The sequence below is a fragment of the Podarcis muralis genome, chromosome 10 (assembly GCF_964188315.1).
Source record: "Podarcis muralis chromosome 10, rPodMur119.hap1.1, whole genome shotgun sequence".
Lineage (NCBI taxonomy): Eukaryota > Metazoa > Chordata > Lepidosauria > Squamata > Lacertidae > Podarcis > Podarcis muralis.
This window is the reverse complement of record NC_135664.1, coordinates 31,754,534-31,775,905: the sequence shown is the minus strand read 5'-3', so window position 1 is coordinate 31,775,905 and position 21,372 is coordinate 31,754,534. Positions and strand designations below refer to the sequence as shown.

Here is a 21,372-nt window from a genome sequence, read left to right as displayed (position 1 = left end):
TTGGCCATGTTGGCTGGGACAGATGAAAGTCAGAGTCCATCAACATCTGAGGGTTCCACAGGTTCCCCATCCATGTTCTAGTGACTAGATGGGTGTAGATCTAAGATACTTGGTTTCAAACTTCACCATTTTAAAGAGTCAGTGGCAACTTTGGAAAATTCATTCAGTTACTAATTCTTTAAAAAATGGGCATTAGTGATCCATCTAATCCAGCAGTTTTCAACCTGTGGGTCCCCAGATGTTGTTGGATTACAACTCCCATCATCCCTGAGCTCTGGCCTTGCTAGCTAGGGGTGATGGGAGTTGTAGTTCAACAACATCTGAGGACCCACAGGTTGAGAAGGGCTGAATCTAACTTCTGTTGATTTAAAAGTGATAAATAAGTAGTAGTGGTAGTAGCAGGGATAATGAACTGGAGCAGACCAAAGTCTGTCTGATTCAGCCTTCTGTTTCCAATATTTGCCAGCCAGGACCCTCTGCAACCTTGCAGGCAGATGCAGCTGGTGCAGGACGCAACAGCTGAGTTCCTGCATGGAATGGCAAGAGGAGATCATCTCACTTCAGTCTTCGAAATGCTGCTCTAGCTTGCCTGCAGGCTAATGGATCCAATTCATGGTGTTGTTGTTGTTTAATCGTTTAGTCGTGTCCGACGCTTCGTGACCCCATGGACCAGAGCACGCCAGGCACTCCTGTCTTCCACTGCCTCCCGCAGTTTGGTCAGACTCATGTTTGTAGCTTCAAGAACACTGTCCAACCATCTCGTCCTCTGTCGTCCCCTTCTCCTTGTGCCCTCCATCTTTCCCAACATCAGGGTCTTTTCCAGGGAGTCTTCTCTTCTCATGGGGTGGCCAAAGTATTGGAGCCTCAGCTTCACGATCTGTCCTTCCAGTGAGCACTCAGGGCTGATTTCCTTAAGAATGGATAGGTTTGATCTTCTTGCAGTCCATGGGACTCTCAAGAGTCTGCTCCAGCACCAATTCATGGTGTTAGGTAAAGGTAAAGGGACCCCTAACCATTAGGTCCAGTCATGACCAACTCTGGGGCTGCGGCACTTATCTCGTTTTATTGGCCAAGGGAGCCGGCGTACAACTTCCGGGTCATGTGGCCAGCATGACTAAGCCGCTTCTGGCAAACCAGAGCAGCGCATGGAAACAGCGTTTACCTATCCGCTGGAGCGGTACCTATTTATCTACTTGCACTTTGACGTGCTTTCGAACTGCTAAGTTGGCAGGAGAAGGGACCGAGCAACGGGAGCTCACCCCGTCGTGGGGATTCAAACCGCCGACCTTCTGATCGGCAAGCCCTAGGCTCTGTGGAGTAACCCACAGCACCACCCGCATCCCAATTCATGGTGTTGTTGGTGTACTAAGCTCTGAATGACTTTGGGCCCAAGGAGCACCTCCCCTAATACCATCCAGCCCAAGTGTTGGAACCCGTGGGAAATATACCAAGGGTTGTTTGTAAGGTGGTGACGTGAGACCGTACACACTCTGCCTGAGTGGGATATGGTATAGGAAGTATGGTTATGAGAAGGGAGAAATGCTATATTAACCTTTGTGGAGCTTTTTATCTGGGGCGTGATTTTAAATAATTCTCACCAAGCCGCATTTCTCTGTTGCATAAGAATGAATGGCCTTCCCACTTTGAAGTAATTTCTAAAATCAAACCTATATGTAACAAGTGATAAATACTGAAATCAGTAAATGGAAATGAAACCTCAAGTGGGCCAGTCAAAAGAATTTTTATTATTATTAAACTACTGCTTTTTTTTTGCCGCATCTTGGGATGTTACCCGAGATAACTTTAGTCTTTGATAGCCTTATTCACTTATTTTTAAAGCATGTAAATATGCATATGGGTAAAACTAATTGGTTCTTCAGGTTCAAAGAAAAAAAATGCAAATAGCTTTATTTGATGGTATGTTAAGAGCTACTTGAGAACCAGAATGGAATCTAATTTTCTGTTCTTTTTACTGCTTATTGAGGAAGTGGTCTAAACACTATTCAGTTGCTCAGACAATGTATTGATCCTTGGTATTCTGTGGCAGCGTTAGGGTGCCTCAATGCTACCTCCCCTGGTATAGCATTGTCCAGCCATTCTGAGATTGGACTTAAATAGCTTTTAAAAAATAGATCCTTCAGAATTTAAAGGGATGTGGTCCCAGTGGCGGAGCTTCATGCTCCAGCACGGGGGGTGGAGAGCAGGAAGGGGCGGGGCTGACACACGTCCCGGGAGCGTGGCAGGCATCCTGGGGGTGTGGCACATCGCCTGTGGGGGCGTGGTGCCCAGCGCGGGCGGGGGGGCAGCCGCGATGGCACCCTACCTCTTCCTCTGCCACTGTATGGTCCTATCCGCAGGGCAGACTGTTAGTTTCTGTTTTGCCACTGAGCAGCTGCATAGAGTCACAAGGCTCTGTTTACATTCCAGAGACAGTCCAGACTGTTGGAAGTCTCACGGGAGACAGGATGTGACGTTAGTGGTTTCCTGATTCCTTTGTTCCTTGGTTGTTCAGTTGCTCTCTGCTCTCACAGGGAGAGAATGTATATTTCTTTGCTGTCTGCGTAGTAAGAAATAAAGCATAGCGATGTAGCCAGAAATCTCATCACTTCCGCATGCTGTTTTGGATTCTCTGCTGAATGGGGGAACGTGCCTTGGAGCCTCATCAAAGGCTCAGGTCGTTAATTATTCGTTGGGAGGGCGATTCCGGAATATGAGCTTTATCAGCTTGGCCGAGCGGAGATCCCGACACAGACACACACCCAAATTTAAAGAAGAATTCCCTTATTGTTACTGAAACATAGCTGCTGTACAAGTATATTATCCTGCTTCAGTAACTGAATAAAAGAGCAAGATTTTAAAATGAAAGGTCAGGGGCCTGCGAGTAATGTAACATAAAAGTTTACACAATCTGCAATATATGTGTTTCTTTTTCACGTACATCTCTGAGGACTGCAAGCCAAACTGCACACTATTCATGCCACTGGGCCTGAGGCCACTTAAAACTAGAAAGCCACTTAAGGATGGGGCACTTAAGAATGTATGATCTTTAACCCTTGCCCTGCCCACTGTTTTCCTTTAAAAAAAAAACCTCCCCTAAACTGTTTCCCAGCTACTGGGCTTCCAGTTGATCTGAACCACGGGTCCCTGGCAGCAAGTCCCACTGGCACGCACAATTCCACAGCCAATGCTAACAGCGGGCTAACAAGTCCAAAGTCCAGCCAGGCCAGGTTCCCACTTCAGCAGCTGATCTAGAAGCCAGGGCACCTAGACATCAGTCCCACACAAGCCACATCTCCAAAGAGCTCCCTGGACCATCCAAGCCATGGTCCAACCAACATGGGAAGTTGAGCAGACCCAGCCCCTCAGCTCTGTTTCCCTTTTGTACTTTGCATGCAGATTGCAGCATCTGGGCTTGATGAGGCAGGTGGCCCTCACCTGCCCTCAGCCTACTTCAGCTGAGGAATCACACACCTCCTCCCAGAGCTAGCGAGCCCCACCTGGCCAACTAGGAAGCTGGGCTGTGGGCCCTTGTCTGCCTCAGCCTCCTAGAGTGTTCCTCCTGCTGCTCCTCAGAGACTGCCATGTTCTGGGAGACAGGGGCTCCTCTGGCTGTGGTGATGGGTCTTGCTGCTCTGGTTCCTGTACACTGACCCCCCATCCCTTCGCCATCATTGGTCACCCTGTGAGTATTTTCTACACCAACCTCTCCTTCTCCATGCTCAGCTTGCCTTGGTGTGTCCCAGTCATGGCTACACCCCTCTCCTCCATGCTGTCCTGCCAGTTCAGGACATCAGTACCATCTCATCTCCAGAACTCAGAAATTTGCATTAACTCACAGATTGGTTTTACATTAAATACAAATGAGGTCATCATGGGAAAAAGCCCATTGTTGATCAGTAATTTTGGGTTACTACAAGGAATACATGGCCCCTATTAGGCTTCCTACCTTTACATTTATTGCTTTACACTCATTCTTTTGAAAGATTAACAACATGTCAAATGCTGCTGAAGCGAGTATTTGATGGAAATGTGGTGGTTTCCTAATTCTAGCCCCATTAAATAAAATAAGTCTTTTTCTCTTTTTCTGCAAAGCAGCAGAATAATCCATTGGGGGAATCAGATGAAATATATGGCACACCTTGAATCTGAAATTGTCATTATTTTCTGTGTTTCAGATGAGAGTCCATACACTAAATCTGCAAACCAGACAAAACCACCCGAAGGAGCATTGGCTGTAAGGAGGCAGAGTATCCCAGGTATACTGCTATTTTCCAGTTTCAAGTAATTCTCAGATCACTCTTGGGAAGGCGATTCTTTGAATTAATTAAGTGTTCTGCTCTTCTTGCGAAGAGCACTTTGAATTAGTTATAAGTGTAGTTTCTGCTCCTAATTGCCTAGGTTATGCACTGTTCTGAGGGTGGCTTTGGACTGACAAGCAGTGACAAGGGAAGCACAAATGATTCATGTGTTCTCTCTTCTGCCTTACGTATTAAGCAAACATCCCCTGCAGTGAGATATGTGAGACTGTGTGCAGCTCACGTACATCACCAAGGGGGTGTTGAGTGAGTCTCTACTTTATATGTTACACAGGAGTTATATATCACACACACAATTATTATTGTCCCATAGTTTGAAGCATCTTAATCGTATTACACACCATCTTACTTTCACCAGGAAACATGTTTTATAGCCTTGTTGGTGCTATCTTCAATTGATTGTCTAGTCTAGTAGTTGAAACCCTTACAATGTTCATTCTGGGCAAATTTAGAAGATGGTGCTTTGCCTGTGAATGCATAAATTCCAGTTGATTATGCTCACTTCTTCTTATCCTCCTGAATAATCACCAAGGCTTGGCAAGACATTCAGGTAGATGACCTAGACAACATGCAAACTCCCATCTTCCTTGTAGTCATGCTGCAGGACAGCCACACTTCATGTGTCCTTGTTAGCGTATTCCAGATGACACAGCATTTGTGCCACTTAAATCACACTACTGAGAGTTGTCATACGTCAGTGGTAATGGTAGTGACTATGTTACACAGCTCTAGAGAGTTGAAGGCATAGGCATCAGGTCCATCAAGACAGACTGTGGCGTTTGCCTCCTAGGATGGGTCATAATGAAAGGGTTAAAATGGGTGTGATGTGATTGGCCAGTGAGAATGCAAGGGGGGAGTAAAAGTTAGAGTGGGAGGTTTTGAAAGTCAGTTGAGGCTTGGGTGTTGGAGAAGGAAGGGGGAGGATTAGGTATGGGTTGGTAGTGTTGTATTGTGAGAGAGTGAGAGGAATTGTCAGGTGGAGTCAGATAGATAGTTGGGAATAATTCAGTTTGAAGTTGTTAGGAACTAAGATTTAAGAAACTGACAAGAGAAAAATAAACTGAAACCATACGCGTGTTCCTGCATTTAAAAATAAACTTGATTATCTGTTAATGTTACAACGTGTGTCCCCGTGAGAAGTGGGGTGGTGGCAGCGAAGAAAGCAATCACAGTGGTGGCACAGGGTCAATAGACCGTCAAACGTCCGGGGGCCCTGTGTGATCACCACACAGACAGACACCTGTAGGTAAAGTTATATGGTAGCAGCATATTTGGAGCACGGCTTCTAAATTGCTCAGCATTTCATTAGTAGCTCACTCAGTGCCTTTCGAGTGACTGTCATCGGTAGATAACCCCCACCACTGAGAGATACAACACATGATCTTATCACTGTCTTAACCTCTTGTCACTCTTATGCTTTGAAGTGCAGGACTCTTTTATGAGGAATAAGAGACCTTTGATCCAAAACACGGAGACTCCTCTGTCAACTCACAGTGTCACTGCTGTTCACAACTCTCACTGTTACAGCATTGATGTAGCTTCAGTCTAGAGTAACAAAAATAATGAGCATTCACCCCTTCAGCATCAAACACATGTGAGAGGGTATTATTGCAGATCCACTGGAGGTTTTTAGGGGAGGGAAGATGATGCTTGTGTGACTAAGGCAGGCAGAAAACGAATGCTGCTTTCCATAAAGCTGTTTATGTACGCTGTCCAGAAATGTTATGCTGTAAAGAAAGTCTGTGATTTTATAACTCTATAGCGTTGTGACATTTTTAGCCGAATTCTTCCCGCTTCAAGGAAGCTTTCTGCAAAAGCATGTGTTTCATTATCAGTTTATTATTACCTCTGATTTTGATAAACACTGAAGCATCCTAAGAAAACAGAAGGTATTTAGAGAAGCAGATATTTATCCTGATATTCTAGCCTTAGCCAAACAGAGCAACATCCCTTTGTATTTGACCCAGTTCTGCAGATACTTGGAGAGATGAATTGGAGATGACAAGGAGGCTGAATAGTGCATAGCAACCATCCCTTGCTGTCAGTGGTTGTTGGCAGCCTATCCACATGGGCTTTGATTTCCCCCGAAAGAGACATTCACTTCTATGGGTATTATCCTTCAGTGGATATTCCCTGCAAACATAGGAAGCTGCCTTGCACCAAGTCAGATCATTGATTCATCAAGATCACTATTGCCTGAGCTCAGAATTGCAGTGATTGGCTCTCCAAGAACTTCCCAGCCTGCTCTGGAGCCGCCAGGGATTGAATCTGGGTGTGCATTGGTGGGACATGCTTTTCCTTCAGAATTAATAGCTGAAATATTTTACTAGAGATGCTTAGGGCCTTGTAGCAATAATCAGTTTTAATATTGATTAGTAATAACAGCAACTTAGCATGTGTTTGAAAGTGCTGCGTATGTGTTCGGTTGCAATTCTTGCAACTGTCCTGCATATTACAAATGGGTTGAATTCAAGCTGAGGCAGGTGTGCTTGCCTAAGGATACCTGGCCACTTAATGGTGGAGGTGGGATTCAAACTGTGGGATTCCTGATTTGCAGTTCAGTAGCCACTATGCTACACCAGCATACATATGTGTGTGTATAAACGTGCATGTATGCTTATAGGCACAACAGCTACTGAGCTGCCGTAGTACTGAAGAATAGGTCACGCCATACAGTATAGCAGGCACAGGCAAACTCGGCCCTCCAGATGTTTTGGGACTACAACTCCCAGCATCCCTAGCTAACAGGACCAGTGGTCAGGGATGATGGGAGTTGTAATCCCGAGACATCTGGAGAGCCGAGCTTGCCTATGCTTGCCATATAGATCACACCTCCCTGACCCATTGCCCAACCACATGCCTTGCATTGGACCAGCAAAACTGGCTAGAGCTGGAACCTAAGTGACAAATGTTTGATCGGACTGTTAGAGGGCACAAACTGAAGAGAGGAAAAACTACCTCCAGAACTGATAGTCTCCTGCTAAAAAATGTCATAATATCTAAGAACTATAAGATCTAATTATAGATTAGAGACATGAAAACTCTAGTCCAACTCTGCGTTCAGGCTGGATTTTCTTTTTTATGGCTGAACAGTCCTAACACATGAATAATAATGATATTTAACATTTCATAGTGCTTTCAACTTTTTGAAGCACTTAACATGCATTAACTAGCTGCAGCTCTTACAGCCATGATGTAAGGTAAGTCAATATTTTCTCCCCACCCCATTTTGCAGTTGTGGGAGGGAGGCTTCCCTAAGGCCACCATAGGCAAGATTTTAGCTACTATGCTATTACATTAGCACTCAAAGCCTAGATCATTTGATTAGGTTGCACAGAAAGCCAATAGCATGCCAGAGAGGCTAGCAATTCAGCATGTATAGTGCTTCCACCCTTACTTCAAATATTATGTGTCACCACATGTAAAAGAGAGAACGTGTTGTGTCTCCTTCCATCAGCACAAGGATTTCTGCTTGCACAATGAAACTTCACCCACTCTCTTCCCCGGGCATCTCATAAATCTTTTCTGGGTTTTCCCTTCCAACACTCTGGAGAAGATTTGGGGAGGGCACAGGGGAGCAAGGGACAGTTTCATTGTGGAAGCAAAAAATCCTTGTGCTAATCAGACAACTGCATTGGATACAGCCCAATAAAAACAAGATGAGGAAAAGTGCATCCAAAACTATGAGGGAGATGGTGTATCTTCCGTAAGTAGAATACTTAAGAAATGGTTACAGGGTACATGAAACTTTTGCAACATTCAAAGAGTGATCCTGTACAATGATCCTACAGGGCAAGGGGACAAGCCGCCACTATGCTGGTGAGATGGCTGCTATACAGTGGACTCACTCAGCCCTGGAGGGGGAAACACTACAGATAGGAAACTATCCAAAATAGTGGGAAACCAGTAAAATTTCAGGCATCCCATGAAACTGAATGGTTTGCAGGACAGACAAACAACTTCACAGAGTATGTCATCCAATTGTGGAATTCATTGCAGATGGCTGTTGCAGTTGCTCGAGAGTAACCAGGCAGGACTCCAACCTTTCTTTTACAGGCTTTATTTTGGTGCAAACTATTTACAGTGAAGAGTGTCATAAGTTTATGTCTGGCTCAATCGCTAGCAGAATCCGGGAGTGGTCTTTTTTTGTACCTCCCCCAACATAAAAGTCTCATCACCCCCAGCCTTTTCTGCTCCTCCCTGCGCCTCAGACTACTGCGAAGGATGGGTGATGGCAGGGGCGTGCTCCCTGCCTCTCCGGCTTGCTTAGGCTCGGTGTTAAGGCTCTTCCTAGCATCCTCTGGTCCTTGCACCTCTTCTCCACTGGAGGTGGGGCTTTCCTCTTCCCCGGAAGAGGAACTGCTTCGCAAGATTTTCAGAAGCTCCCTGTAACACAACTGCCCTTCTATTTCTCGCCTCTAAGCCTATGGCAGTTCCCTGACAATTGCCATAAGCTGTTGTAATGCGTTATAGCTTTTTTAAAAAAATAAAATGATATGTTGGTGTTGGATCAGTCTGACAGTGACTATTATAAACGATAACTGAAATAAAACCCGCATATATAGTGGATTTTTCATTGTTCAAATTGCTAGTCCGAACTAAATGTGTAGCTTGCTGGAGTCTTCCTGCCAGTGGTAAATTTTTTGCCTGGCAAAATGATGTCTAGTGTACTTAAAAACTGTAACTGTAGAACAGGCAGAGGTTTGTTGTTGGAGGTTTTTCTGGACCTTTCAGAGACACTGCAGCAGCAGATTTCCTCTGTTTGCTTTGGGATCAGGCTAGGTGACCCTTAAAGTGATTTCCATTTCAGTAATTCGTATACTGAATTTTGAAACGATGAACACAAATTATCATGGAAACAACTAGGTACAATTTTATAACGCAGCTATGTGTGAAAACGAGTGCCTCTTTCAATACTATTTATAAACAGATTGTTCTGTGGATGATCTCTTTAGTTTTTCCTTGAAATAGCTTTCTATTTCTCTGGGTTTTTCTTTGCTATGCACTACTTCTATAAGTTATGGCAAGCGTTGTGAAGTAGGTTAGAGGAGTACTGCATTCCTCCCTCTCACGAAACAAGGGGAAATGGCTAGGACTTCTGTAGAAAGGTTATAGATCTTTTGACAATTTAAGCCACGGGTTCTCATAGGACAGGGGTGTCCAGATTCCAAGAGACTGCGATCTACTCCCACTAAAACAAAACTGGTAGTTGTTGAGCTTTTTGGGGGGGAGGAAGACCCAAGGTTTTTGAGCTTTCTTTGGGGAGGAAGAGTCAAAGTTGTTGAGCTTTTGGTTTTGGAGGGTCAATCACTAAGGATCATGCGATCTACTGGTAGTTCGCGATCGACCTGTTGGTCATCCCTGTTGTAGGAGATTACCACAGGATCCTTCTTGGTAGTTCCACCGACCTTATGAGTCCAGGGGGTGGCAGCCCGTGAGAGGGCATTCTCTGTGGCAGCCGCTAAGTTTTGGAATTTCATTGCCACAGAGGTGTGTCTAGTACCTTCATTGCACAGGTTTCATCATATGCTGAAGATGTACCTCTTTGCTTTTGCCTTTGACACATGAGATACAACAACAACAATTGATTACTTATATCCCACCCATTGGACTGGTTTGCCCCAGCCACTGTGGGTGGCTTCCAACAGATAGATAGATTAGATAGATAGATAGATATAGATATAGATTGATAATGACAACAGGAGTGTGTGTGTGGGGAGAGAGAGAGAGAGAATTTCTATACAGTGGTACCTTGGGTTAAGTACTTAATTCGTTCCGGAGGTCCATTCTTAACCTGAAACTGTTCTTAACCTGAAGCACCACCTTAGCTAATGGGGCCTCCTGCTGCCGCCGCACCACCAAAGCATGATTTCTGTTATCATCCTGAAGCAAAGTTCTTAACCCGAGGTACTATTTCTGAGTTAGCAGAGTCTGTAACCTGAAGCGTCTGTAACCTGAAGCGTATGTAAACCGAGGTACCACTGTATATGGACCCTGTTGTTCTGATTGCAATTTTAAAAAACTGATTTTAGTACTGTATTTTTATACTGTTGTAACTCGCCCTGGGACCTTATGGGAAAAGGTAGCTGAGAAATAAAATAAAACCATCTTCCCACATAGGACCAGGGAAATGAAGAGTGAAATGGAGCTGCCTTGATAGCACTAGCAGTCCTTGAATTATTTCACAGGCTACATGTTAATTCCACTCCTCTTTTAATCAGTTTGCAGGGGGAGTGCAAAGAATGGGGTATAGACTCTCCTGTAGTGCTCTTTTTATTTTTATTGTTTTAAACAGCTAGTGTGTGATTCATGCCATGAGGATACCTGTCACTTTCATCCTGTTATCTCACTGTGCAAAGTCAACAAATGATTGATTCTTTCATAGGGATATGCAGATTTAATGAAAGTAAAGGCAGTTAATTAAAATTACGTACAGGTTGGTTATACCCAAATTGCAGTTTAAACTTTTGTCAGGCTTATCCCCTCTCTGAGCATCGTTTATCATTGTAAAACTGAATTACTGTTTAGTCCTATCATTTAATTTAATGACAAAATTAATTCTGTGATTAAAGTATATGCCTTGAGAGTACTCTACAGAACAAGAACTGAGAAATTCCCTGTTGTATGTTGTGTGTCATAGTCAATATTATAGTAATTAATGCACCCTGGCACCATGTGGCAGATTATTTGGGTCAGAAAATTTTGGTCTGTGTTCAAAACAGCTTACTCCTGTTCAGATTAGTACTGGGGTGCATGCTTAAAACTGCCTTACTTGAATTAGAAAAGATTTAGGGAAATGCCTAAGTACATTCTGAATCTAATCCTCTATGTCTGAATGAAGCAGAGAAAACTGCTGACACCATAAATAAACAGGGCATGCCATTGCAAATATATATATATTGAAAAATGTATTTATCATGGCAGATTTATGATAATTTGAAGTTTGATTGCTTAAATTATGGAAAGAAAAATAGTAGAAGGCACTTTATGCACATGGTTGTTTTGATAGGTGAGGAAATTATTGATGTAAAGATGGTGATAAATAACTTTCCTGCTGGCTGCTCTAAGAGTCTTATCCAGTTCACAGGACCTACTCCATGTAATCTGGCTTCACTCTGGGGACCTTGCCAAAGCAAAACCTTTTTTAGCCTACCTCTCCTGCCCTGGGCTACATACAGTAATGGAACTGCAATAGCTTTTGCTCTGCCTGGTCTATTTATCTGCAGCTCCATCTGCTCCCATTTGGCTTCCTACTGTCCTACTTATTGGAGGAAAATGCTAAAATACAGAACCGGATTCAATGGCGTAAAGGAAGAGTGAGCAAATATTAATGGGAAAGGGGTTTCTATGCTAGAGTGGGTAAAATGTTCATGAATATTCTAGCTGCTGTGGGGAAAGCTCAGATACAGAGCTTCTCCCTAAATGCATGTTCACTACTTGATTACCACAGCTTCAAATTTTGACTTGCTAGTATATAGCAACCAACATAGAAACACTGCATTCGCATCACTGAGCTTCGCTTCAGATACAGTGCTTTTCAGTTGTGCAAAACGCCCATCTTCACCTGTGACTTCATCAATGAAGGATGAAACATGGAGTTGTCTTTTATGCATGTGAGCCCTAGTGCAGATGTCCGCACTAGCAGAAGCTAGCTGGAACTGGAGGAAAAGCCTCAGACGTGGCTATGCTGAAGGTCTCTATTTAATGCTCTTCATCACTCAGATAAGGTCATGATCCCATTATAGCAGTGACTTGGTCAGTGACTGATAAAGATCTGAGCCATGGAAGTCTGAAGTATCTTTCTCTGACCACCCCTGTTTTCTAATTCCAGTTATTACAACCTTTAACAGAATACATAGTCTCTTCCCAATTGCCCCCATTCCTTGCTATTCTCTCCAGATCACAGATGAACCTGCTTGGCAGGGGGTTGGACTCGATGGCCCTTGGGGTCTATTCCAACTCTATGATTCTATGAACCACAATCTTCTTACAATTCTCTGCGCACTGGACCATACTACTTATTTTATGCATGCAAGTCTCCCTCACCCAGCAATTTCAGAATTTTATATTTAATAATACCGAGGCATTTATGAGCCCATCTTTGTTGTTGTTGTTGTTGTTGTTGTTGTTGTTGTTGTTGTTTAGTCGTGTCCGACTCTTTGTGACCCCATGGACCAGAGCACGCCAGGCACTCCTGTCTTCCACTGCCTCCTGCAGTTTGGTCAGACTCATGCTGGTAGCTTCGTGAACACTATCCAACCATCTCGTCCTCTGTCGTCCCCTTCTCCTTGTGCCCTCCATCTTTCCCAACATCAAGGTCTTTTCCAGGGAGTCTTCTCTTCTCATGAGGTGGCCAAAGTATTGGAGTCTCAGCTTTAGACACTGTCATTTCCAACAAAACTGGTGTGTCCATGGGCAATAATTTCCATGGGGCTATAACTGATGCAACACCATTCATTTCTTACATGCTTGACCTCATTATTTCCCCCACACGATCTCAAAGATGCCTCAGTCACTGTGGTTGTAAGGAAAGTGTGAAAAGTCATATTAAATAGGTCAAACGCTTTATTGGCTCAACCTTTATAGATAGGTCACATTTATTTAAGTTATAACTCATGACAAGCAAACAAGAAACATATAAAGCAAGGTGACAATGTAATCTAAAACAAAGAGTAACAAGGACATCAATTTACATGATGGCTATAGCAAGGAAACTTGGTTGACATTTTATAGCAACCTAGAAGAAAATTGCTACTTTCTTAGTAATCTTCTATTTGCTATTGTTAGCAAACAGATTATCAAGTTTTTATGGATGCGGCCAATGGATTTGACCCTCCAGTAATTGGGCAAGCAACTTAACAGTGCTTCTTCAGGGATAGCCCAGTGAGATATATAAATGTTGTAAATATTTAGCAACATGGGCTCCACAAGTAGATAGAAAAGTTCTTATGAAAGCATCCATCTAAAACAGAGGATGGTGTCAGTAGTGACCTCAAAGTGTAAAAACCTTTCCTTGGGAGAAATTTGCAAAGGTCAGGAAGATAGGATTCATTCACAATTCAGTTTTAATCTAGCATCCTACTGTGCCGCAAGATTGGCTACTAATGTCAAATCACAGAGTGCAATTAATCACACAGCTTAGATTTAAATTCCTGTTGTGCTCTATTGGCTCTAATGCCTTGAAAATATTGCAGGAAAAATTATACTCGTATATCACATGATCAACTTTATCAGTCCGAGTCTATTTAGTCACATAAAAATGTTCTAGAAAACAATTGTTCTGATATTGGGCAATGTATCATCATCTTCTAAAAACTGAGATTTATGCAGCAATGTAATATCTATCTTCCTGGGAGAAAGAACCATTGAATGCAGTGATCTTTACTTCTGAGCACACATAAGATTGTGCTGCTGAGTCAGAACTTAAATAGGTTCTGGTGCACTTTTCTTTTAACAGGTAAAGTAGTTTTCTGAGGCAGAATAGAAAGATAGCTAATGAACTAGAAAGTGGGAGTGTTGACCTATTATTGAGAATTGTTAGTCGTTTTTTGAAAGCATGGTATTCTGAAAGAAAGGAAACTAAGTCTAAGCTTATTACACCTAACTTGCTTTGTTTAAAATATCAAGGATTGCTAACCTATGACCCTGGGACATGGGTGGCACTGTGGGTTAAACCACAGAGCCTAGGACTTGCCGATCAGAAGGTCGGCAGTTTGAATCCTCGTGACGGGGTGAGCTCCCGTTGCTCGGTCCCTGCTCCTGCCAACCTAGCAGTTCGAAAGCACATCAAAGTGCAAGTAGATAAATAGGTACAGCTCCATCAGGAAGGTAAATGGTGTTTCCGTGTGCTTCTCTGGTTCGCCAGAAGCAGGTTAGCCATGCTGGCCACGTGACCCGGAAGCTGTACGCCGGCTCCCTCGTCCAATAAAGCGAGATGAGCGCCGCAACCCCAGAGTCGGCCACGACTGGACCTAATGGTCAGGGGTCCCTTTACCTTAACCTATGACCCATGGCCAATTGGTTGCTCCCAAACAACTTCTGGTGCCCCCCCCCCAGCACCCTTCCAACAATTTTATGGTGCTTGTCAGAGTGGAAAGTTTTCACCCTCTTCACTGGTCTTACAAGCATGCGGTTGGGTAATGTCACCTCTTTTCAGCTTTGCAAAAGATCTTTCCCCTCTGACATGCCGTTGTTATTAGAAGAGCTTTGAGAGTTTCCTAAGTTTCTCTGCTCTTCTAAGAATAGAGCTGCACCAGAGGAAGATCGGGCCATTTGTAAAGGCAAAAAAGCAGCTCTGATTTTCCTCCTCAGGACTGGAGCAGGAGGAGACCCTCCTACACCACTGCTTCCCCTGGGATCAAAAACGTGGCTGAGTTGAGTATGTAGGTGTGTGCAGGTGTGTGTCTCCCTTCTCTCTGTATATGCATGCTATATGAGTATATGGATGTGTGCCAGTGTGTGCACTTGCTGGCATGGGTCCCTCAGAGGGATGGCTATCAGTGTGACACTTGAGCCAAAGAAATGGGGGTCATGTACATGGAAGACATACTAGGAAATATTTCTGGCCAGTGAGGACCACAATAGTTTTTATCCCCGCGGTGCCCTTGGAGTGACAGTAGAGGCATTGTGGGGGGAAATAGTGGCATACTATGTGTGGGTTTGCAGCTCTGTTAACACAGATGGTGGAAGGAAAACAAGAACACACACACACACTCAACACACAAATTTGCTGTCAACTCTGTCACTGTTCATCAAGGTATGCCCTCTCCTGAGGCCAAAGGTTTGAAGAATGTCACCTGCTTCCTGAGAACCTTGCTGAAACTGCTGTCCCATTTTCACAGCCTGCTTTAATGCAAATGCTCTAGTGCGCTCACCTGCAGTTGAGCATTGCAGGGTGTCAGGAATGCATGCAGGAGCCAGGCCCTGTGTCCAATAGGACCTTGCAGGACTGGGGCCTTCCTAAGTTTGTTCTGAAGAGGCAAGGCACAGGTGAGGCCGATTGGTAACTCACAGCACCTGGTGGCAAGAGCTGGGAAGGGTTATAAGGTCAGCATTTCCCTTCTGCTCTTTGCCACAGCAACACATTCCCTGCCTTGCTTTGTTTGGCTCCTTGACTCTTTGCTTCTTGATCCTCGGACCTTTGATTTCGTGACTCCTTGCTTCCTGATCCTCAGACCCTTGGCTTCTTGATTCCCAGCTCTCTGACCCTCGGACTCTTGGCTTCCTGACTCCTGGATCCCCGTTCCTGCTCCCACCCTGCCATCTTGCCCCCGGCCCCGACGTCCTCAGCCGGGACTTCTACCGCCCATGAACTGGACCGTGACACAGGGAAAGGTTTGATAGTGCAGGGCAATCTGCATTTCTGGGACACTTATCCACCATAAGTCGTTTTTCCATTGAGGAACACTTGGTGAGCTTTTTCCAAGGAACCCTCAGGTTTTCTGAACCACAGTTGGGAAACCACTATTTTAGTTAAGTTTAACGATTATTAATACGTTAACAGAAACTAGGTTTATTTGATTTTGGGGAGGGGTGAGAAGTATTGCCCTAAGGAAATGGATTCAGTTTTGAAACTTTAATATTTATTTCCTGTGGAAGATTTGATTTTGTTTGGTAATTTCCTGGCAAACATGTTAAACATTTTAAAATACTTTTAAAATGATGGATAAGTGATACTTTGCTATATAGCAAAGTAGCCAACTATCTACAAATGTTCCATGAAATTCCCATCGCTTAATATACATTGCATGTTTATCATGAACGCTTTGTCTTGAAAGTGACAATCCTGAAGGTTTGGAAGCACAAATGGGACAAACAATTTTTTCCAATCATCAAACAAATTAAAGACATAATTTCACCTTCCTGCTGTAGTCTGGTACTACATTTGAAGTGACCTGAATGTAGAAGAATTTTATAATTTATAATTATTATACAGTATACAGATTCTACCAGAGAGCTCTAAAAACAATAGACAGGAAGGCAAGATAGTTTTTTTCAAGCCCAAGTATATAAATTCATTTTTATTATATTATTTATTTACTATTTTACTTCCTTTTTATACACTAACTGTTCATTGCCAATGAACTTCCCATATATAAAAACCAAACAGCAGATGAAAAGAAATAGTTCCCTCAACAAATCATTTTTACTGGTATCAGTGCTGAAAATTGGAAATTTGTTTAGAATAGCACTGGGGGAAAAAGTTAACTTGTTGCAGGAAATTAGAAAAGGTTCCTTCAAGCTCCATGATAAACAAGATCATTAACTCCATTGGTTTTGTTTATTTGGTGCAGTCATCCTCATCTCTACGTATTTGATAGCCGAAGGCCATAAATCATTTTCATGTAATGTTATGTCCCTATTAATTGCTTTCCTTTGTTGTTCAAAAAGTGCGCTAGCAAAAAATATTTTACTTACTTTTTATATGGAAAGGGTTTATTGTCAATAAACCCCTGATGTATAAAAACCAAAGGACTGATCAGAATAAATGAAAAAGTCTGTACTATTATCAGTGCTGAAAATTGGAAATTTATTTAGATCATAATTGAAAAATATTTTTTTTTCTTGAAAAGAGAAAGCCAATAATACTTTGCATTTATCTTCAACATTTTGGAAAGTCGCATTCCCTACATACCCTTTTCTCACACTGGAGGGTCATTTTATGTGACATATGTTATTCATTACAGAAAACTCTAATCCGTCATTTGCGAACTATGCCACCCTAAAAAATATATGCAGAAACAGCTGCCATATATTGATTTAAACATATGAACAAGGTGCTCTGTCTATATATATATATATATATATATATATATTTGCTTTCGTAGATTTTCACGGGTATAGGAATGCAGGTTTTGGTGTCCTCGGGTGTCTTCCCGTGTAAAAGTTGGGGTGTCTAGGCGACGTTTCGACGAGGTCTCACTCGTCATCTTCAGGCTGGTGCTTTCGGCTTCTTGTTACTGGAACAGAGCAGGATCTCAGTGTTTGAGTTCCTATAAATACTGTCGAGGAGGTGTGGTGTATAGCCTCCAATGTTCTGGGCAGAGAGGCAGTTCCCAGGCTAGTGTGCCTTTTCTTCTTTTGTTCCTTAATTGCTTGAGGGATATCTTGAGTGATTTCTTGAGTGATATCCTGAGTACCACTTAGGTGGGTCATTAGGTATGGATTAGTTGCTAAAGCCTTTGTGTCTTGACCTCTTGAACTTTGTGAAGAGTTTTTCTGAGAAGATGGCTGTATTGCATTTAGTTGTGCTCTGGCTTGGCTTCGTGTATAGGGGCGAGCTGTGGTTTTGTGGCCTGTGCCAGCCAGATCTGTGTAGGGATTGCAGGGGGGTGCAGCATCCGGAGGTGCCACCATGGTTTGGTTACTGGATGGTGTCTGTAATTTATCTGTGGAGAGGGTCTGGGTTTGGGTCTGGTGTGGTTGATTGGTGATGGCGTTCTGTGTGCCTCTGGATCTGGTGTCAGTTTTTGTGGGGAGGGCTAATTTCCAGATGTCTGGCAAGCGGGATGTGTCGTCACGCTTGTTCATGTTGTGAGGGTGTTTCTCTATCTCGATGGCTTCCATGATTATTCTCTTGTGGTGATGTTCCATGTTAGAGAGCAATTTGGAATCTGCAAAATTAATTTCGTGTCCTGTTTCTTTCATGTGTTGGAAAAGAGAGGAAGTTTTTTCTTCTTTTTTGACGGCATTCTTGTGTTCTGCGATACGTGCATTTATTCGTCTGTTTGTTTGTCCAATGTACGTGGCTGGGCAGACTTTGCAGGGTATTTCATAGACCCCTTGGTTTTCCAACTGGATTTTATCCTTGGGGTTTCTGAGGATATTGGCTATTTTTTGGTTGGCGCAAAAGGCTGTTTTGATATTGTGTTTATGGAGGATTTTGCTAATTTTATCTGTAGTGCCCTTGATATAAGGAAGGAGGGCCATGCCATTGTTTTCTTCTGTGTCTCGGTTTTTGGGGGGTGTTTCACACCAGACCCAAACCCAGACCCTCTCCACAGATAAATTACAGACACCATCCAGTAACCAAACCATGGTGGCACCTCCGGATGCTGCACCCCCCTGCAATCCCTACACAGATCTGGCTGGCACAGGCCACAAAACCACAGCTCGCCCCTATACACGAAGCCAAGCCAGAGCACAACTAAATGCAATACAGCCATCTTCTCAGAAAAACTCTTCACAAAGTTCAAGAGGTCAAGACACAAAGGCTTTAGCAACTAATCCATACCTAATGACCCACCTAAGTGGTACTCAGGATATCACTCAAGAAATCACTCAAGATATCCCTCAAGCAATTAAGGAACAAAAGAAGAAAAGGCACACTAGCCTGGGAACTGCCTCTCTGCCCAGAACATTGGAGGCTATACACCACACCTCCTCGACAGTATTTATAGGAACTCAAACACTGAGATCCTGCTCTGTTCCAGTAACAAGAAGCCGAAAGCACCAGCCTGAAGATGACGAGTGAGACCTCGTCGAAACGTCGCCTAGACACCCCAACTTTTACACGGGAAGACACCCGAGGACACCAAAACCTGCATATATATATATATATATATATATATATATATATATATATATATTCCTGATCAGCTGTTGCATTCCTTAGGACAGTGTTTCCCAACCACTGTTCCGCGGCACACTAGTGTGCCGCGAGATGTTGCCTGGTGTGCCGTGGGGAAAATTCGAAAGATTTTTTTTTTTTTTTGTAAAAGTCAAATTAGGTACTAATCTATCCCTCGAGCGCCTCTTGTCCGTTATTGTGACGCATGAAGCGTGTTCCCGCCCACTCCCCGCCCTCCCTTGCTTCTCTCTCTCTCTCTCTGTGGCGTTCTCCGCCGCTTCCTGCTGGGCATGCGCAGCTCGCCTCGCGCTTCCATTCCGGCCCCTCCTTCCCCCGACTACCCCGCCGCTCCGTTCCTTTCTCTTTCTCGCGTGTCAGAGAGCAGCGGCGCGAGCGCGGCAGTTCCCTCAGGGCTGACGGAGGGCTCGAGGAGGAGGAGGCAGGACGTGGAGGCGGAGAAAGCGGCGGCGGCCACCCCCCACCTCCGGCTCGAGGCCCGCGTAGAAAGCTGAGGGGGAGAGATAGATAGAGGTGGGCGGCGGCAGCGGCGACCACGACCAACCGCCACAGTAGTTGTAGCGGTGGCGACGGCGAGCAGGGACTCCCGCTCTCTCTCCGTCGTGTCTCTCTCTCTCTCTCTCCTGGGCCCGTCCGTTGAGTCTCCCGCGCGCCTCGGCTACAAGATGAGCATTGAGATCCCGCCAGGTCTGACTGAGCTGCTGCAGGGCTACACGGTGGAGGTGCTGCGGCACCGGCTGCCGGACCTGCTGGCCTTCGCCGCCGAGTACTTCGCCAAGCCGCGCTCTCCTTCCTGCCTCGCTTTGCTGCCTCCTCCCCCCCACCCCCAAAGCTTGGAGGTTCCCCGGCGCCGACCCGCAGGTTTGACCCCCTTCTCACACCTGTTCGCGCTCCTTGCACGGAATGGGGCGGATGGGGAGGAACGGGGCTCGCCGCTGCCTCCGCTCGCCCTCCCCCTCTCCGCCGGCGGTCCCATGATTCTTGGCTTTTTGGCGGTTGGCACAGAAGGAAGGCAAGGGGGAGGGGAAAAAATTGAATCTTACACTTTCGTGCGTCCCTCCCGGCGTGACGCTGCGCGCTGACGTCACGGGGCTGTAATGGTGGTGTGCCTCGAGATTTTTTTCATGAAACAAGTGTGCCTTTGCCCAAAAAAGGTTGGGAAACACTGCCTTAGGATGTTCCTAAAAGGATTGTATGCTGTAGTGGTACACTTGATACCAAGTAAAAATGGGGCTTTCAGTGTTACGTTCCAGCTCTCTAGAATCAGCTTCGGATTAAAATTAGGGTAGCACCTAACATTTTGCTTTTAGGTGGTTATTGAAAGCTTGCATTTCCTGAAGTGTCTCCAGGGCCTTTCCTAAAATGTGTGTCTGTTGTTGGCATCCGTCTGTCTTGAGAGATGATGGAGGTGAAGTCAAGCCGCCCAGAGTGGCTGGGGAAACTCAGCCAGATGGGTGGGGTATAAATAATAAATAATTATTATTATTATCAAACTGCTCTGTTAGCAGCACCTTGGGATGAGATCCTGGGTAGGAGGTCCTGGGCTGCCCAGACAATAGGACCTCCTTCTCAGCCTCACCGATGTGAACCAAAGGAAAGCAGAGCAAACAGAGAGCCAGTGTGGTGTAGTGATTAAGAGCGGTAGTCTCGTAATCTGGGGAACCGGGTTCGTGTCTCCGCTCCTCCACATGCAGCTGCTGGGTGACCTTGGGCCAGTCACACTTCTCTGAAGTCTCTCAGCCTCACTCACCTCACAGAGTGAGAATGTTAGCAGCTTTGAGACACCTTTGGGTAGTGATAAAGCGGAATATCAAATGCAAACTCCTCCTCCTCCTCCTCCTCCTCTTCTTCTTCTTCTTCTTCTTCTTCTTCTTCATGTTTGGCACCAGCTTGGCTGCAGAAGTTGCTGGAAGGAGGCGTACAAGGCGCCATCTAACCATTTAGGGAATCCAGATTTGTGTAGTCCTTAGTCTTTACTTCTCCCAAAGTTTTCCCTCAGGACAGTAGGTACAGATCTTTGCTCAAGGTTTACTCTCAAAGCCTTTCTCACAAGGCAGCAGAGGTTTAGGATCAAGAGTTTTCCTTCTCCTAGACTTGAGGCTTCCTCAACCTTGGCCCTCCAGATGTTTTGAGACTACAATTCCCATCATCCCTGACCACTGGTCCTGCTAGCTAGGGATCATGGGAGTTGTAGGCCAAAAACATCTGGAGGGCTGAGGTTGAGGAAGCCTGTCCTGAATGGACTACCTTCCCAGGTTGACGAGCCCCAGCTGCCCCCCACTTCCCTCTACAGCACATGCAGAAACTGCCTTCTTGACAGAGGGTGACAACCAAGAGGGTGACAACCAAGGAAAGAGATCCTTCTCCGTGGTCCTCCCACTCCAACATGTGTAGAACGCTCTCCCCAAAGAGAAAGGGTGCACAACCTTTTCAGCCCAAAGGCCACATCTCACTTTGGGGCAGCCTTCT

The 21,372-nt window shown here is 44.7% G+C and overlaps 1 protein-coding gene across 12 annotated transcripts in view; it reads left to right on the top strand.

Annotated features, from left to right (window-relative positions):
• Positions 1-21,372, top strand: part of GRIP1 (glutamate receptor interacting protein 1) — a 352,437-nt gene that overhangs the window by 253,378 nt on the left and 77,687 nt on the right. For 10 of the 12 annotated variants that reach the window (XM_077934690.1, XM_077934693.1, XM_028746447.2 and 7 more), the window contains exon 2: positions 4,176-4,256. The exons of the other annotated variants lie outside the window; for them this stretch is intronic. In XM_077934690.1, the coding sequence (XP_077790816.1) occupies positions 4,176-4,256 (81 nt within the window). The remainder of the gene's footprint in view (positions 1-4,175; positions 4,257-21,372) is intronic. 12 annotated transcript variants of the gene reach the window in all.